This window comes from Ambystoma mexicanum, chromosome 2q, assembly GCF_040938575.1.
Source record: "Ambystoma mexicanum isolate Mex_15411 chromosome 2q, UKY_AmexF1_1, whole genome shotgun sequence".
NCBI classification, from domain to species: Eukaryota; Metazoa; Chordata; class Amphibia; order Caudata; family Ambystomatidae; genus Ambystoma; species Ambystoma mexicanum.
In genome coordinates this window covers 88,912,002-88,933,289 of record NC_090924.1, presented here as the reverse complement: position 1 = coordinate 88,933,289, position 21,288 = coordinate 88,912,002, and the positions used below count along the sequence as shown (strand labels likewise).

Genomic DNA, 21,288 nt, shown 5'->3' with positions numbered 1-21,288 from the left:
GCAAAATTAATTACATCAAAAATCCTTCTGGCACAGAATAAAAATGCTGTCATCAATAAAGCATCTCAACCCGCGAGTACCCCCACCCACGAGTCCGTCCAAACCCAATAGTGCGAAACCCGACCTGCAAGAAAGCATTGTTAGACATTTAACATTTTTCATTAGTACACACACACAATGTTCAGGCAATCAACCACTGGTCTTTACGGGCGAGCCCCCACCCACGAGTCCAAAATCCCAAAAGTTCACTAGAAAAGTAAGTTACACAAGAAAACACAATGCAATTTTGGGCATATTAATGCAACATACTCAACAAAATCTCACTCGCACAGCTAATTGCAATTAAATACCAAATCACGTCATAAAACACATATCCAGATACATACATACACAACTACCAATGGCGCATCCACAGTCACTCAAATGGGCCCATTCTACACACACACACTGTAACCAACACACACAGCCGGCCATACATACAAATTCGCACTAGTGAAAAATGATCTGCCTCAACAGGAACTCCTGCTAACATCCTGCTGCCGTGATTCAGGACCCAACTGCTCCGAGGCCCTCGCAGCACAACAACTCCAGTACATAGCTCCAGGCAAATCCTCCACAGTGCCTGGCCAGATGGAACCACAGTTCACTGAATCTCCATCGCGTCCCTCCGGCAAGAGATTAAAACTCCCCGTGGGGTCCTTGCGAGTGTCCACACTCGCCTTCCCTACGACCCCACACAGATCCACCTTGCTGCCATCCTCACAACGATGTGGTGTTCTTCCGACCACAGAAGAAAGAAAGGAAACACTTTTCTTCTGTTGCGTAAAAGTAACGCAACATAATTCCTCCTTGTGTTACGCACGCCAAGACTAGGACAACGTCACTCCTGTCCTCAACATACATTGCGACTTTACTCGGCGCGGAACACCAATGACTAGTCCAAGAACCAATAGCCAACACGTCCAGGTTTTGGCCGCAACACTGATCCACTTCCAGGACACTGTTCCCAAACACATTTCCTAGACGTGTCCTCCACACGCAGCGCGTTCCAAAAGTCTTCTGCGTCCCAGCCGCACAGCTGGAACGCAATGTGATGGCCCCAAGACGTCATCGCTTCACTGCAGGCTCCAATGAGTGCAGACCTACAACACTCTGCCATGCGGGTCCCGAGGTGACTGGACCACCTGGCTTCCAGTCACAACAGCTAGCAGTACCACAACTTTCCTCACCGGACACCAAGGGAAGAGCGTCCAGTGTGACGTTTGTCCACCCTGGCAGAACTGCACTGCTCCAGTCACACCGAAGGACCGTCCAATATCTCTCATCTCCACACTGCCAATGGAAAAGTCCAGAATTCCACCAGGACACGCACCGCAGTAGAGAGCTTATGCACCAGAACGGGCCATGGCAAATATTTGCGGCTGCCGACTCACACACAAAGAGCCGCCTCCTTCCTGGGCGCTTCTCCGCCAGCACTAATCTGATCCCGAACACTGATCGGAACTGGCAACAAGCCCAGCCCGATGCGCTGGGACCTCACAGCTGGGGCTTAAGAAGTCACCTTATAGCCCCGCACACCGACCTTTGTGCCAAACAGTACCCACAGCACCAACCGGCCACTGGGTCAAGCGGCCCCCTAGAGTTGCTGTGCCAACCTGCACTGCACACCGACCTCTGTTCCGACTAGGCTCCTCAACTCAGCACCACCTTGCCTGCTGAAAAGGATACACAGCCCAGTCAAAACAACTCTGGACCCTAAACCTGCTGACAACTTCTTCATGGGACATAGGTTCAATGGAGGGCAATGATTCCTTGTTCTGGACTGTCCCCTCCACGACAGGATTCCATCCTCGTCGCCAGTGTAATATCTTGGTACCTGAAGCAACACCCGGACCAGCAGGTAAGATGTAACTAGGTTTATTGTAGTATAGTTGCCGGGAACAAACATTGGCATGTCCCCTCAAGCCAGCATAACTCTAACTGTAAAACATCGAACCCAGCTTCAGAGCATAATATTCCAACACTCCACTCACTCTGACATCAAAACATTCCATGTAACAGTGATGTCACCGCCTCATCTCAAATGCACATTACAACAAACCTCTATCTACTTTAAACAGTACTTCCCTTGTATGAAATAAACTGTAAATGAAAACTATATAATTACAAGGGATATGTGCTCTAGGCTTTCGCAGAGGATTTTCAGGTAATCAAGGTTTATGTGAGTTAGATAGCATGGAATAGACATGAACATTTAAATGCTTACTAATTTTTGGTTAAACTTGTTGATCTCTCATCCATGCAGATACAATCATCTTGAAGGGATTTCAAGTTCCGGTGTCTGAGTTTATTGTTTTATCCAAATTCCCCTTTCCCCCTGGGGTGTTACGGACTCAACTGGTTTTATAGTTAGTTGAGAACGCTACGCTTTCGTGGGTCTGTGTGGTTCAGCTCCAGCATTGGATTTGAAGATTAGTCATGACAGACACCCATAACATGAAATGTATATTGGTCACACACTCCATTCACCCAGGTCCCACCCAAGGGTGTACTCACAACATACAGTCATAGGGAAGGCTCCAGCCAGTCTGGCCTGGACTTCCCCACAATACCATATATGGAACTTCCACCCAACAGCCAGTCAGGGGAAGGGACAGGGCTTCCCATGACTTTGGTAAAACAGGGTAACAGGCAATATAAAGCAAGAGGCCCCAGGGGCCCTCTTGTCTCCTATAAGGAATCAACTGATTCCAATGGCAGGGCATCTCAAAATGGAAGTTACTCAGAGCACCTGTCAATTGCAGCATGGAGCTGCCACCAGCCCATAGCCTCCTCTGTGGACCACACACAGGTGCCCAAAAACATACACTAGGGGTACAGGGTTGTACTCCCACTCATGGGTGCCATAAAGTTATCCCAAAGGTCTGTTCACCACAACGAAGCAGAGGAAGAACTGCACTGCAAGGAGTGCTGCATGTACTCCTGCGCAGAAAACAACACAATACAAACATGAAAAATGAGCACAGGACAAGGACATGGAGGCCCTGTCCCTCCAATGCATTTTCAGCATCACAGTATTCTTCCTGTACTCCTGTAAATTTGCAAGTGGCCATGAGAGTACATAAAGCCGTAACGTAGACGTGGATGCCTTCCCAAACTCCTTGTGCCCTTGAGAAAAAATGGTGTTGTTCAAGTACCACATTGGGTCTCTTCCCAAATCGTCCCTCCAATTTCTTGAGAGCTGTGTCATATGCACTCATTACTCTTTCACCTTCTACGCCATCTGGCACATATACTTCTTCACCCGGCAAATGCCTAAACACTCCGAGACCTTCAGTGCCTAGACAATTTAACAATGCTGCCTCTTTTTCGTCATCGCTGTACCTAGAACCTCCGGCCGCTCTCACGTGCAGTTTGAACACATCCACCAAGAGATCTCACAAAACTGGAGGTTTTCCCTGAGACAGCAAAAATGCTGGGGGAGGCCCGACGTTGCTGTGCTGCATGGCTGCTCGAAGTTGCTCAAGTCACAGTCTGTAACTACGGCTGGGTATCACTGCATGCACTCCTAGGTCACAGTGCCTTATGTCCCTTCTCCTTCCTGTGCTGCCTTGCCGCACAACCAGCTGGATTACATTGCACAGTACCTTATGTATTTTCTTCTTCCTGTCCTCCCTTGCAGCACACCCAGCTCCACTTCGCTGGAAGTAGGTGCGCGAAGGAGCTCACAGCAATACAGATGCCGGGCGTTGCTATCAAACCAAAATGGCCACCACGTCCGTCGACGTTGCTAGGTCCCATCCTCTAGCGATATGGTGCCGGCCTGGCTGGACAAACCGGAGATTCACTGCCGGAGTGGAGACTACTCGGGTGCTTCGGTGCGGCTTCAACAGCAGGCAGCGGCCGCCTACGAGTGTCTTCCTGCGAGCCGTGCGTCACACTTGACGCTGTGACACCTGCTCTGCACGCGTGGATCGGGGTCTGCCAGCTGCCAAAGTAGCTTGTCACCAGTGAAGTGATGGCAGTGACACAGTAAGTGGGGATAAAACAAGCTTTATTTAAGCTGCGGACCCCGTGGCCGCACCACCACCAAGCTCCCCCAACTGCCTCAACAAATCTGGAATGCTGGACGCAGAACACATGCCAGCATTCCATTACAACGGTTAAATAGTGTAGGTGTCTTAGTAGGTAGATATAGGTTGTGATGTTTCTAGAGACAGAAAGGAGTGAGAGGTAAAGTGCTGAGTGAGCGGAAGGGCAGTAGTGTGAAAAGTCAAAAGAGAAAAGGAAATCCTGGAGAGGAAGGGAACCTTTGAAAGAGGAGTGGAGCTTAGCTATATGTGTGTCTTGTGGATGGGATGTTGTATAATGGAATACTAAACACTGATTGTGTGTACCCTTAACAAATAAATGGGGTGAGCTGAAACTGAGGATCCTGTGGGGGCAAGGGAAGGAGCGGGTGTTAGTGGTAGACCAGCCAGATGTATTTAAAAGTGAATGTTGCCCTTTATTCCTTAAATTGGTAAGCTAGGGATGTGCTGAAAGCTCCTGATTTTCCGATGAAAAATATTGCTATATTTTTTATTAATCCCACCTAAAATAATTAAGTCCCCAATGCAATCCTATGGAGAATTTCCTTCCTCCCAAGTGCTCAAGGGTGTTGGCCTGTATGCTTGAGCACCATATTGATCATTCCTACGAACACGTAAGTACCTTAAGTGTGCACTCTGCCCTCTTAGATTGTGCTACACTGCTCCGACTAAGTATTCTGAGGAATCTTTTTGCCTTTGGTTTTTTACTGTGGACTTTATCCGGGGGCCATTGTTTGCAAAAATGACTACGTTAGTAAATTGATTTACTAGACAAAAAAAATGTTTTTGAGCGCATTTTCCCCTTTTCTCTCTGAATCACTTTCATTGTTTTTTTTATTGTGGGCCTTATCCGAAGGCCAGTTTGCAAGAATTAATACGTTAATAAATTGATTTACTAAACAAAAAAGATAATTTTAGCGCGTTTTCCCTCATCTCTCTGAATCACTTTTTCATAACTCCACAAAGAGTCTCTGCTTTTCCACGGCGATAAAATAAGCACGGTTCCTGCGCAATAATATTCATGCACGTCTTCCAACTTTGTATAGTGAGGTTTCCCTTTTACATAATTCCTTAAATTTCACACATGTGTAGCCCAACATTTCTCTGTGGGCGTAGTTTCATCAAAGTCCTTAAGCTCAGGATCCACTTTTAACCAACCGGCAACCTGCGTGGTTCGAATTCGCATCCGGCGGCAACCAATTGCAACGCTGCGCTCCAAACTTTCCCAAGTCCTCGTTTCACCTCCCCGCGAAGCGCTCAAAACCGCACGGCGTCTTCTTACGTGAAAACAAAACAGTCAAGTACCTTTTTACACAATTTGGTTTTGAGAAGGCTTTTAAAAAATTCTATCACATAATGCTGGGTGGACTGACTGCAAAAGTCTCAGATCTGTGAGCTCAACCCGTCTCAAGGTTTATATCCCGGAAGTGTAAAAGCGTCTCAAACCTCGCTTTGAGGAAGGAAAGGGCGGGTATCCACCTATGGAAAGCGAAAGAGAAGTTTGAAAAAGTCTGGCCAGTGGGCGTGAAGGGGGCGTTCCATTCCTTTCAATTATGTGTATAGGAAACTCTAGGCTGAGGTTTGCCGTTGGCCTCGCGCGCCGAAGAGGCGTGGCTTGTGGGCGCGCGGCCCGCTCTTGGAAAATTCAGGCTTCTCTCTGCGATTGGAGTGGTCGCGGGGGAGCCTCTGTCCGTCGGAATCTGTAAACCCGTTTTACGGTCCCCAGCTGAAGCTATCTCCCTCCTCCCCCAGCGGTGTTGGATACTTTGAAAATTGGGAGATCACGGCGGACCCCATAACCATAAGAGCAGACCCCTCGGCGATGAAATCAGGCGGTGAGTCCCGTTAAATTGTGTCGTGTGTCTTTCCCCATGTCCAATTTTGATGGGTTAGGAATCTCTTACCCCAGCAGCAAATGCAGGTACCACGGCATTCTACCCTCTTAGCACACCTCGATTAACGTGGGGATATGAGTCTAAGTCACGTTGTTACACCGTAAGCATTGGTTTTACCTGATGCGATGCAGCGCTTTGTGGGGTTATGTTGCTTTTTGGGAACGCGTGCTTTAACAGAAGAACTGTTTTGGGCACACTTTTATCATCAATGTATTGTGAGCGCATATCTACTAGTAACTATCCAAACGGTCATAAGAGTAAGAGGGCGGTTACTCAAACCCCCTTTTCAGCCCTCATGATTTGCCACCCAGGATAGTAGTCCCGATTGACCGCTTAAGGCGGTTCCGATCCTATACGAACAAGTCCTGGTTTCAGTGCTTTTTCATTTGTGCCCAATAAATGCCAACACATGGGCAACTGAAATGGTCACGGATGCACTTTAAGTCCCCAAGGAAGGAAACGTTCCCACTTGAGCCACGTGATGTTAATCGATTCTGTAAATGTCTTATTCGTACGAAAATCGGTATTGGGCCGTGTCTGACAATGACATACTGCACAAAGGTGAGGCATTGTTTGATGCACATTTAAGAATGCATTTCACCTGCTGCCAAAATCTTGAATGCAGTTTTCCCTCCCTAAACTCCGCCCCCACGTTTAAATCCCATCGGCTCGAACTACTTCCTGAATGCATGCAGTTGATTTGAAACTGGGCTGTCATTGCCTCGCAGTACAATTATTGTGTTGTATGCGATCACGTATCCCTTGAGAGATATCTACGACACCGGTGCGGTGCACTGTCTAGCCTCATTCTCCCAGGTTTCATTAACAAGGCTGAGAGTTAAAACTGAAAAGCGTTTCAAAAACATCGCCTCCAGCTCGGGAACATTTTTCTTAACCATGTCGGTGATTAATCAGAATCAAGCCGTGAAGGCTAGATATTCAATACGATCGTGGAAGGGAAGCACATTTTTAAAGGTACTTGACGCAGTAACATTCATTCACCCTACCGATCATGGAGAGATCATGAGACCATTTTCAGTAATAAACTTTCACAAACGTGTTACCTCCAAATCGCCGTATCAAATTGGAGGGATTGGTCATGGCTTACTGGAATTTTAGGGGAAAAGTTTTAGTCCAGACATATTTGACCATGTTAACTTGCCAATTTGTCATGGAACACTCAATTACAATAGTTTAGTGCTGGGTTTTGTATTTCTGAGGTCTGTCGTCTAGACACACTAGCCATCCAATAAGATCTAGACGTGTCATCTTGAAGAAAGTTATAAAAGGCCCGAAGGGCTGGATATCTGCTGGTCTGAGGTTAAGGTGTGACCCGTACTGAGGGAGGCTGTTGTTGCAGCAAGTGCCTTGTGGAAAATGTGCATGGGTTTATACATAAACATTTACTGGAATACAAAAGGAACCCCACATAAGCAATTGTTTGATGCTATTAATGTTCTGATGGTTGAATGGACAAATGCCACCCAGCCAACTGAAGTCATAGTTCAGATATTCAACGCGTTTATTAAAGACAGTCATAATTCTATTAGACACAGAGGCAAAAGATTGTGCTTCCTATACTTTACTAACTCAGCATAACGATAACAAAACCATTTGAACAATAAAGTGAGGAAAAATGACACGTTCCATGAAAATCGAGTCTTTAGTAGATAACGGCAATTACAACGGCATTGACATCCTATTCATCCCAGAAACATGGCTGGATGACAACTATAAAATCGCACTCCAAAGCTGCCTCCCAACAAATTTCAAATGCCTTCAGGAAAAATAAAAAAAGGAGGCCTCGCAATAGCAAGGACAGCTGAAAATAAAAACTGACAAACCTCTCAACATAAACTACAAAACCAGGGTCATACATATCAGCAAATCTAAAAACTAACATCACAATCATTTTGGTGTACAGACCACCAACATACGGAGCAGCCCTACGTTGACAGCTTCATAGAAGCCATCGCCAACAGACATCAAGCACGAACATCTAATAATCCTGGGGACTTCAACATCTGGTCCGAAGAAAAACACGCAAACTCACCAATTGGACAGTTAACAACAATGAAACTACAACAGTTGGTCAAAGGGACAACACACTCGGTAGGACACATCCTCCAAGATGGACAGATATGTGGATGTGATAACGGATTTTTATTTAGCATTCGCTCGCACAGCCCACGGGCATCGAGGTGCTGTTACAGGAAGTTTTTTTTTTTAGTTGCATAATTGTATTTTTTTTGTCTTGTATTTAAAACGCGCTTAAACACCCAGAGGTTTCAAAGCGCGGACCAGGGGATCGAACCTGTGTTGCTTCGCGTCGTCTTGCTTCCAAGGCGCGCACGTTGCCGTTAAGCTATCCTCCCAGGGCGAGTACGTTCATGAACGAGAACTACCAAAGACTCGGTTTTCATGGAACATTTAGTTTTCCTCGCTTTATTTTTCAAATGGTTGTGTTATTGTTATGCTGCTCGAGTTAGTGGAGTATGTACTTGGATGGAATTGTGAAGGTTGGCATGTAAATGTTATATAACGCACTAATGAAAAAATGCTCAACGCACACAACCATCTCTTGCACAACAAGCCGCACACTTCACCACACCGCAACACATAAGAAGCAACCTCACACGAGCACTGGCATCCACCCGATACTCGCACCAAAGCTCAGTGCACATTGTACAGCCAGATTAAGCTGCCAACAGAACACCACTCCTACTCCCTATTCTCCTTATTAACCCATCCTGCCTTCTCGTTTAAAAATCCGCCAGAGCGCCTGCGGACGAACTCCGTTGGTGACGGTGCGTGTTACAAATACCTTAACATAAGAGAAGCATAATCCTGAGTCTTGACACAGAATTGCAGGGGATTTAAACTGCATGGACAATGTCTTGCAGGTTATCCGGTATGGCCATAAGAACGGTTTTATGTGGAGAGAACTGAGGGCAGAGTATTTTTGTTATTTTTTTTTGAGTGAATGTGAAAGGAGCGGGCCTGCATATCCCAACATGGTGTTCTAACAAGAATCATTGAGTTTATATATTAATCTTCTACACTTATTTTTGAAATCGGAAACATTTAGTGTAAAAAGAAATAGTGATCATGCACTTCCTTGTTATAGAAAGTAATCGCTCTTCTCAGATCCCCCGCCCCCTTCCTCTCACCCAAAACATTCTCCTTACTCAATTGTTCTCACCCCCAGGATTGTCTACTCCACGGCCATGGGTATTTTCAGAGCATTTGACACATGCATTGCATTTTTTTTACTTGTCATGGAGCTGAATAGTCCTTTTCGTCTGCTGCATCGTAGGTAGTAAATGGTTCAACATAAAGCATACTTATGTTTTGTAGCATGATTACTTTGACATGCTCTATATTAACAATTTGAAAATCTTTTTTAATGACTGACATAAGTTTTCTAATGTACACCAGTACAGTTGTGCATCTACCAATTTCCACTCAATTGTTTTATGTTGGGCGATGCACTTGAAACGTAGGTAGTGTTCCAAATGTAATGCGTATAGTAAGGGTTGTTGTATGGTAGGTGTGGCCCATGTCCTTTTTGATTTCTCAAGCTACCCATCAAAGTAGTGGATTAAACAGCTGACATTGCATGGCTTCTTTGTCAGATAGGTTTTGTCATTGGAGATCGAAATGTGTTCTGTAAGAGCTAAAAGCAGCTTCTGGGAATTCGGCATTGCCCGGTAAACAGACGCCACTTCACATCAACAACAAGCTAGTACTTCTAATTTCCACGTGATGTGCATATTGTTTTTCATTTAGTCTAGAATGTCCCCTTCTGTTTAGACACATCCTCAAACACCCAGTTAATGTCACACTGTTTAAATGCCCTAGTTTGCATGGTTTAGTCAACATGGCTCCTGTTAGCGGTTGATGTCAAGCCAACCAGTTTAGCTACAGGCAGAACGAAGTATCTCCCAGCTGCCAATTTCGGAAATTGAATTCGAATTGTACTTGCTTCCTGCTCAGTTTCATTTTATATGCTGTGGTGGTTTTCAGGCAATGGAATCAACTGCTATCCATTGGAAGTTTATGCTGCTTGGGTTGAACTTTGTTTCCCAGGACCCTTTAGTCTAAAATCTTGGTGCTTTATTGTCAGTTAGATTCTTTTAGATCTAGTTTTAAAGAAGGCCCTGGTCAAAGTTAATATGATCCTTGGCCAGTGAAGTAAAAGTGCACACAGCCTACTTAAGATATTTAAAACCTTTTATTAACTCAAACCGAGATCCTGAGAATGTCGGGAAGCAAGTTAAACATCCTACGCATTCTCAGTTCTATAATCAGTAGGTTGTTTAAATAAACGGGACATGAGAAAGGATTTCAGGTTAAGGAGAATGTCGGATTTACCATTGGCTAAAAGGGACTGTGATCAAGGGGTTACGACAGTCCTATCGGAACTGACTTGGGCAGAGTCGTGCCAAGCTGACGCAGAGGTTAATGTTCTCAATTAAAATACTCTAGCCTTTTGGGGTCTAATGAATAACATTGAATCTGCCCAGCATTGCAATCAACTTAATGTGTGGTTGGGTGTCCCACTTTCATAATCTATTTACTTGACTGCCTGTTGAGCATATTTTCTCCTCCTATTGGGGGTGTCAACATGAAAACCTCCTTGTTCGAAAATGATATGGTTCTGTAGTAATTAAGAGGATTAGGTCCTCCCGTGCTCCGGGCCCTAATCAGTTATCCAATTTTCTCTTTAAACGAGAACCAGTGGTTTGGGTGCTTAACTCTGAAAGTATTATGAGCACAAACCACTTTCCTGCATTTTGGTCTACTACCTTCATAGTTCCTATATATTGAAAAGGGTGCAAAATCAACCCAACTAAGTATAGACCAATTGCTTTATTGTATGCAGACAGTAACGATTTTTCATCTTTATTACTGTCATCTGGAGCTATGGGCGTATGGGGCAGGAAGGTTGGAAAAATGGAAAACTGGGTTTAGGTGGAAAATGGTCTATCCATAAGTCTCATTGTGAAATGTATACAACATCTGGCGTGGGGAGGTACTTCTGAGGTAGTGTGTTTGGCATCTGTTAACCTAATTGCTGCCTTACATGCCGCCGACAATCTTTTATGGTCAGAATTGAAGGCATGGGCTATTCCTTTAAGCCTTCTGAGGTTGATTATTCTAACTGTCCTAACATAATCTCCAAAATTGGTTGTCATGTCTTGGCTTTTGCCAACCAACTGTCCAGGATTGACTCAAGGTACAGTAGATTTTTTCCCTCCTTCTGTGTATTAAGTATTATGAAAGGAACATTGTTCCCAGGATTTTATATGGAATGGATGTGTAGCCCGCTATTTTGGAATATCTGGCAAATTTTAATAGACTTATTAGAGGTGGATTTTACATCTTCCCGACTCTGTACCCATGTGTTATCCATTACAAGTTGGGCTCGCTTTCATGTAAGGAGAGAGCTCAATGGAAAGTCTTGATGCTTCTAAGATCAATCATGTCTCCATTGAAGGGCTCGCTGTTTGTGGGCCTTAAATTGATCCTGGAGGGTAAGAGAAGCACTTGTTGACTGAGATGCATACATTTTGCTGTGATATCTTGATAGTCACAGGCTGTTATCTGAGGGATTTGGTGAACAATCCATCTAAAGTTAAGAAGCTTCCAATGCTTTGTGATTGGATAAAAGGAATGGTTTTTCCATTCAGCTTCTGCTCTGTTGCTCCATGAGCAGCAACAGAAGCACTGCATGTTTAGTTTCCTAGCATTTTAGGATTGTAAAATTCATAAGATGGAAAGAAAACTAAGTTGCAATTGAGAATTGATATTTTGTAACAAATTATGTTTTTTTTTTCTTCCAGTGAAAGCAAATTAGCATTGAGTTCCTGTGCTGTGTGCATAAGCAGATCATTTTTACACTTATAATGTAATCTGTAATGAAAAAAATAAAATGTGGTGTAAAATGATGACTAGGCACAATCTAGTTTACATCCATTCAACCTTGCAGTCAATGGGTACATTACTATAAATGCTCTGTGGCAGCAGAGTCTTTGCTCCAGGGTTGAGTGATTGGTGTAATGACAATCGGAGGTGTTCCCAAATCTTCAAGACTACAATTCAAACATCCAAAACTTGACTCTAGAAAGTCCAAGAGCTCTTCAAAAACAAGCTGCCAAACGGTGGAATGCCCTTCCCCCTTAGCCTCAAGACAGAACCTGCATTCTGGACCTTTAGAGCTAAAGTTAAAAGCTTGCTCTTCGGGGAAACTCCCTGTTTGCTCAATCTCTGGCCCAGCCGGACTAAATCTACCCAGCCCAATTTAAGCCCCTGCTGACACCGCATCCTGCTGCTCCCCTCCTCAAACCACATTCTGAAAATGCTGGTCATCCTGCACTCATCTCTATTTGTTAGGCAGAATTACACACAGTTAAGACTACAAGGGACAGTACAAATTCACCTTTGGTACAAGCCTGTACTACACAGTAAAAGTAGTAGCGATGGCTGAGCAGCCAGACTTATCTCAAGAGCAAGTGAGCAGTATCAAATAGTTACACAAAGGACCGCAATTACTATGATTCAAACAAACACTGACTCGAGGTTTCCAAGTGAAATAAATATACATTTACTTATCAGTTATATAATATTTCACTAAAGTAAAGCAGTTTAAAAATCACACTCTTAATGCACCACACCACTCCCAATAAGTTCCAGACAAGTTAAGCTCACAAAATGAAGTGGGAGCAAAATAGCACTCCAGCAAGGGAGGGAAAAACAAAGTTAATAGAAATTGAACCACACCAACAGGTAAGTGCCAAGGGCAATTGAGCAAGGGGAACTACTGTGATGGAACAGGGTAGAAAAGGCTTAAGGCCAAAGTCAATAGGTCAAGTCTTTTGCTCAAGAATGCACGATTCAGGGTAGTTTGGGGTAAAGTTCGTGCCACGGGTTCTGGACGAGGTTGGTTGGCTGAAAAGTTAGTTCGAAGAGAAGGACAAGCCCTCGGATTGGAGAAAGATTTCAAACCCGTTCACCGCAGCTAAACGAAACTAACAACCGGATTTGCACAGTACCTTGAAATGGAGAAGAAGCTGTAGCTGAGGCAGATGTTCCTGGTAGTTGCTGCAGTCTCACGGTTTCTGAAGCGACTGTACTGACAAGAAGTAGGAAGATGGAGGGTCCTGCACTACACAGGGAAGAAACCAGCAGCAGAGCAAAGCAACAAATAAAATGTGCGCTCCTTAAAACCCAAGCAGGGTCCGACCTTCCTGGCTATCTGCCCCACTGTAGCTCTGTACAGTGAATTCAACCAGGGAAGGGGTCCTGGCATGAAGTTTGGGCAAACTGGTTGGTCCCACCTGTGGGTGCGATTTCTCGCCGTCGCCAAAACCAGTACAAAAGGGACCCTATAAAAACTCAAACAGAAAAGAGTTGAGTAAACATTGCTTTATTAACACACAAGCATTCGCGAATGGGCCACAAGTTCAACCGTCTCGCAAAGCAAGTCGTCAAAGTGCCGCCCTTTGCCCTGCACATCGTGGTCCTTTTATACCCATCTGTTTTACATTGTCATACATTGCTGCACATAGATTATGTCCACCACAAGGCGGTTCCTCCCAGTCATGACTTTGCATCAAGGTCAACAGTTCAACATCTGCTATTGTGGTTTCCTGTTATCTGTTATTCGCTCTCTCTCGTGCCCTTCTGTGTATCTCTGTGCACGAGGCTGTGCTTACTCATTCCTTCCCCACCCGTAATCTGCAGATAGTTTTAGCAGGCTCAACATGCTTCGACATACAGTGACCAAACACAATTCTTCTGTTAAAACAAGTTCTTGCCAGGTCAGCAGGTCTCTTTCTAGTTTGCAATTGCTATTCATATATGGCCATTAAACGCCACCGTATAAAAGAGAAGGCCTCTTCTTTTAGCAAAAAGTACATTCTTTTAACGCATATGATGATTAGTACAAACTCCAAGTGTGAGCACAACATTACATATGTATGCGTACCTTCAATCCACCCTTTGCTCACACTTGAGCATCAATCTAAACAGTCCTAGCATAAGCAGATGGCAGGAAAGCAACATCATCACATACTGTATGTACCATAATCTTCTCCAGGCCTCCCATGTCAAAAAATTCCTGTTGTACATGGCTTTTATCCATTGGATTTAGGCGCGTTATGCTGGAAGAACACATGGAAACACAGCACGACACACATACCGGGAAACATTGGATGCAGAGACAAATACCTACAACTATTGCCGCTAGAACCAGTATAGGCGTAAGAAGTTGCCATCCAATTTCTTTCAGGAGCTTCATCCACCAGCTATCTCCTGACCCTTCCTCCTGGTGGATGCTATCCGCCACTTTATGCAGTTTGTTTACTCCATCCAGGATTCCTGTACTCCCTTCTGGTATGTAAACACAGCATTGGGATCCCACCAAAAAACAGACTCCGCCCCTTTCTGCAGTGAGTATGTCTAAGACATACCTATTTTGGAGAGCCACTAGCCGAATTGCTTTCATTTCATAAGTAATGTTTTCCATTAGGTCTGCAGATTCTTCGATTACGAACTCAAGGGCCCTGTTTAGCTTTTGGATTTCTTGACTGTTCATAAAGATGCCCGCTGGAGGAACCAGGACCCCCATCAGATCTATAAACGTTTCCCATCCTGTAGGTTGATACGTAGGAATTTTTGGGTTTACTGCTCGTTTATTTCTGCTGTGTATTTCTTTATGCAGAGTAGACGGGGCATATACCATCACAGCCGGCATTATTCTGGCTATGTAACATACCCCAACAAAATCTTTGGCTAACCACAAATAAGCCCTCTTGTTACAGACGTAGGCATGTCCTTCAATCTGTAACAATCCCTTCGTGTAGTTATTTAGATTCACCATTTGACTGCACCCCGAGATCATTCTTTGATTACCTCTTGCGCTCCTCTTAAAACATATATTCTTTGGCCTAAACTCTTGTGTGATGGTGATAGGGGGAGGAGGTTCTCTTACTATCTGTACCATAGCAGGTGCAAGCCCGATTCCCTCAGTTTTGATTTTATAGCGTATCTTTTCCTTTAGAAGGGTTTTGTTCTCTCCTCTAACATAACAAGCGGTATTCGGTATCATGTATTGCTGTGCTGACACTATTCTCATGTAAATTAATGTACACCCGGCATCCTCAGTAACTGGCGATGCGTACACTGGGATGCCTTCACTGCTATGTCGGGGCATGTGGGTGCAGATCCAGCAATCAGTTTTATTCACTACCCCATATGTTGTGTTTATTATCTTCACGTATTCATTTTTAGCATAGTCTTCCGGGTCGTGTTGGTCATAGGCATCTCGATTCCTGCTCTTGACCCAATCTGTTCTCCCTGTTTCATTTGACTCGGGCAACAGGTTCTTTAATTCATATCTAGATGGATGTTCCAGATACCAGAATATTATGGCAAATGCTATTAGTACTACTATCGTGCATACAGAAAACAAAATTTTGCCTCTTGTGGTACAAACTGGTATTTTCCTCTTACCTTCTGTGTTTGAGGAGCATACACTTATCCGTTCAGGGACTAAACCAGCATACACGGGTGTAGACATAGTTCAGTATATGGCTCAGTATACAGCGTATATCAGTTGCAACCTAGCGATATAGCAATATCCCCTATTTAAAGCACCAGTGTCCTTATTACTCTAATAGTGGTAGGTCTCACTGAAAACCTTCATCCGATCTGTCCCACGTCTCGCAGTGCCTGTCCCAGGAGGGGAACGCCGAAGGCCCTTCAGGCTACAAGCCCGTCGTCTTCAGTAAGGCACAATTCTGCTAAAACCAACAAGAGAGTCCAAATGTTCATCTCCCTAATGATCAAAGTTCAAAACAGTGTCCTTACACGTTGCTTGGCACATACACGTCACGGGATCGGAGGCGATGGGCACACCTGTCACTGGCATCTGGCAGTACACTTGCAACCTGCGGTTTGTCGGTTCCCTTTTCTGGAGGAATCAATAGTGGCAGCGTCTTCTTGACGTGATTCACGTGGTACCAGTGCGGTTTGCCATCAACTTTTACCGCAGTTTGTGTTGCGAGGAGCACCTGAAACGGGCCTCTCCATCTGGGTTGCAGTCCGCTGGTGTGATCGAAGGCTTTTATAACAACCCAGTCACCGGGCTGCACGTCGTGACCTTCTCCTATCAGAGGAGATGGAGCTACTGCGTTCACCTGTGCATTAATAGAAATCAGTCTATTAGTTAACCCAATACAGTACTGTTGTAATGCAGGCCATGCTTGCTCAGACAATCTCTTAGGTGATTTGGGGGTCCCAATACTTGGTGGGCGCCCCATAACAATTTCGAAAGGAGATAAACCATGTGTACGCTTAGGCATAGTACGCATACTCAATAATGCAATAGACAATGCATCCGGCCATTTCAGTCAAGGGCATCCAGTGTTTCAATATGCATTGTGCTGTGGAGGTGGCACTATTGTCCCGCAGGGGATATGCTTCCACCCATCCTGAGAACCCACATTTCATCACCAAACAGTAGGAATGTTTATTTACAGGCTCCAGCTGTATAAAGTCCATATACACCACCTCAAAAGGGCAGGTGGGTAACTTACTGTGGCCCGCCGGGGCCGGTACACCTTTCCCCACATTATATAAAACACATATTTCACATTGTTTTGCCCATTGGCGACAATACATTCCCAATCTTTTGTTGTACCACACAGTACTTAAAACTTCTTCCATAGTTCTTGCGTTAACGTGGGTTGGACCATGAGCCACGCTCACTATCACAGGTAAGTATGCGTCAGGTAGTACCCAGGTGTTCGTTTTGGTATGTGCCCATAGCCCATCTACCGTCTCCTCATATTGATCATCCTTGTGCCAAGATAGTCTTTCTTCAATGGTTGCATCTGCTTGGATTTCCTTTACGCGCTCCTTCGTCCCTTCCATAGTCACATCCCTCCCCACTATGAGCTGTCGGGCTTCCCACCGAGTGTCCCTTGTGGCAGCTAGTTTAGCCATCTGGTCAGCCAAAGAATTTCCCTGCGTGACATAATCCAGTGTTTTTTTATGCGCTGAGCACTTCACTACGGCCACCATTTTGGGCAGCGTAAGGGCTTGCAATAATTCAGCAATCAATCGGGCATGTTTAATAGTATCACCTTGGGAGGTTAAAAACCCACGCTCTCCCCAGAGTTTACCAAAACTGGAAACCACCCCATGAGCGTAGGCTGAATCAGTATAAATTGTCACTTTCATACCGCTGCTTAACACTAATGCTCTCGTTAGCGCAATTAATTCTGCTGCCTGGGCCGATTTTTCACACACTTTCCCACTCTCAATCAACCGTTCCCCTGTAGTTACTGCATACCCTGCTGTTGTCTCCCCATTTGGCAGTTTGAAACAGGAACCATCACAGAATAATATACCCTCATTATCAACCAGCGGGGTGTCTTGCAGGTCTGCTCTACCCTTAGTGTGTTCTTCCATTTGGATCACACAATCATGCCTAATGTCATCAGGTGAGGTGGGCAAAGGAAGCAGTGTCGCTGGATTCAAAGTGTTACACCGTTCAATTTTTACATTACTGGCAAACAGGATCATCTCATACTGTGTGAGTCTAGCTGTAGTCAAATGCTGTGTATGCACTCTATTCAGAAGAACATCTACCGTATGTGGAACCTTTACTGTTACTTCACTCCCTAGGATGAAACCTGCACTTTGTTTTAGGGCTATCGCTGCTGCAACTACTGCTCTCATGCATGGGGGTAGGCCTCGAGCTACTGAGTCCAGAGTGCTAGAAAAATATGCACATGGTCTCTGTTTACCCCCTTGTTCCTGTGTCAAGACTGACACAGCGCAACCTTCCTGTTCATCAACAAAAAGGCAAAATCTCTTAGTATAATCAGGTGTGCCTGTTTCCAGCTCCCGTGTCTACCAGACATCTCAAGTTTCGGTGGGGGCCGATCCTAATAGAGGCATAAGGCCCCCTTTGGTCTATAGGAACCTGCACCACTCCCGCTATCTCATTCCGGCATCCTCAGGACATATCGCTTGTGTTATCCTGAAAATCATTGTTATAGTATACCCCTTCTCCACATTCTTCACCCTGGCATACACCTTGTACTTGTGTCGTTTGTTGTGGCTGATACAATAGATTGGGGGGAGGCGGGGCCGGCCAGGGAACATCCCCTCTTGCTTGTCCGTCAAAGGCATTGGGTTGAGGGGGTTTAAACATTCTATTGTCTTGGTTGCCGTACCCACCAGTCCTATTTCCTGGGGCAAATGTTGTCTGTGAAGGGGGCCGTACGCCCCTTCCTCTCCCACCACTCTGGGGACACTGGGATTTCCAGTGTCCGGGTCTCTTGCAGAAGGCACATACATCTTGGGGTAGCCCATCCCTCCTCCCATATAGCGCACCTCCTTGCACTGTACCTCTTCCTGTCCCTTGGCCCCCTATCATGTTGCTGCTATAGCCCTGTGACGGGCCGTTATTATTGTAGTTATACCTGCCTTGGGGCCCTTGATGCAACTGTTGCATCAACACTTTGGTTTTTAAATCCTTCTCTTGTCGTGCCTTTTGTTGTCCCTTCACTCTTTCCCCTCTTTCGTAATACCTAGCCATTTCGAGGAGATCCCGGGGGTTCCTAGTCATCCATGTACTTTCTGCCCTCCTAATGTTCTCCTGAATTGGCCCGTGGAGCCCCTCTACAAAGTTTGTGGCAAAGTACCGTTGGCCCGTTTCAGACCCTATCTCTAGCCCACTGTGCGCTTTGAATGCTGCTTCATAACGCAGAAAGTACTGTGCTACTTCCTCACTTGCACCCTGTATCACAGCGGACAGTTTCTCCACATTCACATCAAATGGGGGTAACACCTTTTCTAGAGCCCTCAGGACTGCCATGCCATGCCCCCTTAGGGGTTCAGGATATTCCTCATGCAGTTTTCTATTTTTGCTCGCATCCATTACATCTTTCCATTTTATTGTTTCATTGTCTTTGGCACGAAAGGGGGTCCATATTTCTTCTGGGACAATGGCTAACAATATGTTATCTACATCCTCTACGGTAAATAACCCTGGTCTGAATAACTTTCCCACTTCTTTGTAGAATCCTGCCGGGTCTATACGGGGGTCGGGGATGGACTTGGTGATATGCATTAATTCAATTCGGGATAAAGGGACATACACATAGGTGCGCATCATGTTACCAGTGGCTGCCTCTATGGTGGGTTGGCACTCTCTCATTGGCATTAATAGTAACTTTTCCGTATTTGTTTGTTCACTCACAGGGGCCTGCGCTGGTGGCGAAACAGAGGATTGATGACTAAGAGCTTTCTCTTTTTTATTTTTCTATAATCTTTTAATAGTTTCTCCACCTTAGCCATCCTCCATTCTTCCGCCCCTGAATCATCCACTCTTATATTAGATAGCAGTTTCTTATCCAATTCCGTCCTAATCCTATTCCACTGGGACACATATCTAGGCTCCTTTTCCTCTTCTATATCATCCACCCTAATAAGAAGATATTTAATTACGTTTACTTGTATAGGCCAGCCAAGGCCCTCCATCAGACTCACCAGGGTGGACATGGACTGTGAGTGTATGGATGCTATCATACGATTAGCTACGTTTTGGCCCGCCTGGTCTGCATCTTTGAGTTTAGCCTCTCTTTCCCTCACCTCTCTTTCCCATGCCCTCTTTTCCTTCTCCCATTCAACACCGCCCCTTATGACTTCCGCTATTATGTCGGACATACATCCCCATAACTGAACACTGGACGCAGTCACTGGTAGTAACGCGACAGCGTCCTGATATGCTGAGGGCAGATCCGCAGTACTCTGTCCTCTCAATTTACAGTTACCCTCATAAAAGGTATATAGTTTAGTGGCCACTGTCCTAAATTCCAAAGGTGTCAAACGCCCCAATTGGTCCCGTAGGCTGTCATTGAGGGGTGTGCCATACAGCCCGGTCATAAGGATTTGCAAGTCTCCATCTCTATCCTTTTCTACAGTAGTCGTTCTCCTATGGTCTATCAACCTATCTGGGTTTCCATACTTCATTGGGAATTCCACCCTTTCACCCTCACTGTCTGCCGGTGGAGCTGTAGCTCCTGGAAACAATAATTCAGTCGTTGTTTGTTCTGCTTCTAGCCCTATCACATCTTCATATCGAGGCACCGGCACGGCAGGATACATACCCCCACTGTTCTTAATCATCATATGTCTATCCAACTGATCTAGCCTCTCGCCCTTCTCTTTTATCTCTAGATCATGTAATTTTTGATTTACCGTTCTCTTCTGCTCCTTTGCTTTTTGTTTGTTCTGAGCATTGCGCCTGCGCATTGCTTCTACCCTCCATAGTCGTATAGCCTCAAACTGTGCGGGTCTGACCCGTCTTTTACTAATTCTATTTCTACTTTGGATATGTGGTCCACATCAAAGGACCCGGTGTCTGGCCATTTATGCTCAATCAAATCTTTTGTGTATTCGGACCATTCTTTTAAGAACAATGTTGAATTCAATCCATGTTTAATCAACATATCAAATGCAGGGGTTCCTTCAAGAGGGGCATAGTGTCTCTTGCCTATACCACTCTTGCTGGAAGCCGCTTGACCCATTTTGTTGGTATACCACAATTGCCTAAAACACTCACCTTTCCCAAATATGCACCTATTGGCTAACAATAATAATACATCCTCCTGGCGTATCTAACATATCATATCATCATTTCAACATTACTTCTTCATAGACGGACTTACCACCGTCCTCTTCACAAACCCTGAATCATTATTTCCTTATTCCATCATGCATCCGTCCATACCACTTATCTTAAGGGTCCCGCCAGAGTGTTCCGGACCCGAAGGGCGACAGCCTGCTGTTCCACCGCCGACGGAGCCGGAAAAACAAGGATGACGCGTCGGTTGCAATCAAAGGTGCGGATTCAGTTGTTGGGGCCCCGTGATCAATTCCTTCTCCGGTTCCGCCGCGGCGTTCCTCACCCAGTGACGGACTGTCGCTCCTTCGCGTCCCACTTCTGACACCAAAATTGTGGGTGCGATTTCTCGCCGTCGCCAAAACCAGTACAAAAGGGACCCTATAAAAACTCAAACAGAAAAGAGTTGAGTAAACATTGCTTTATTAACACACAAGCATTCGCGAATGGGCCACAAGTTCAACCGTCTCGCAAAGCAAGTCGTCAAAGTGCCGCCCTTTGCCCTGCACATCGTGGTCCTTTTATACCCATCTGTTTTACATTGTCATACATTGCTGCACATAGATTATGTCCACCACAAGGCGGTTCCTCCCAGTCATGA

The 21,288-nt window shown here is 45.2% G+C and overlaps 1 protein-coding gene across 1 annotated transcript in view; it reads left to right on the top strand.

The window, feature by feature from the left end:
• The first annotated feature begins 5,594 nt into the window (after window positions 1–5,594).
• The window catches only part of CCNF (cyclin F), a 212,920-nt gene continuing 197,226 nt past the window's right edge, over window positions 5,595–21,288 (top strand). The window contains exon 1 of the mRNA XM_069646925.1: window positions 5,595–5,926. Coding sequence (XP_069503026.1) covers window positions 5,914–5,926 — 13 coding nt within the window. The 5' untranslated portion in view covers window positions 5,595–5,913. The remainder of the gene's footprint in view (window positions 5,927–21,288) is intronic.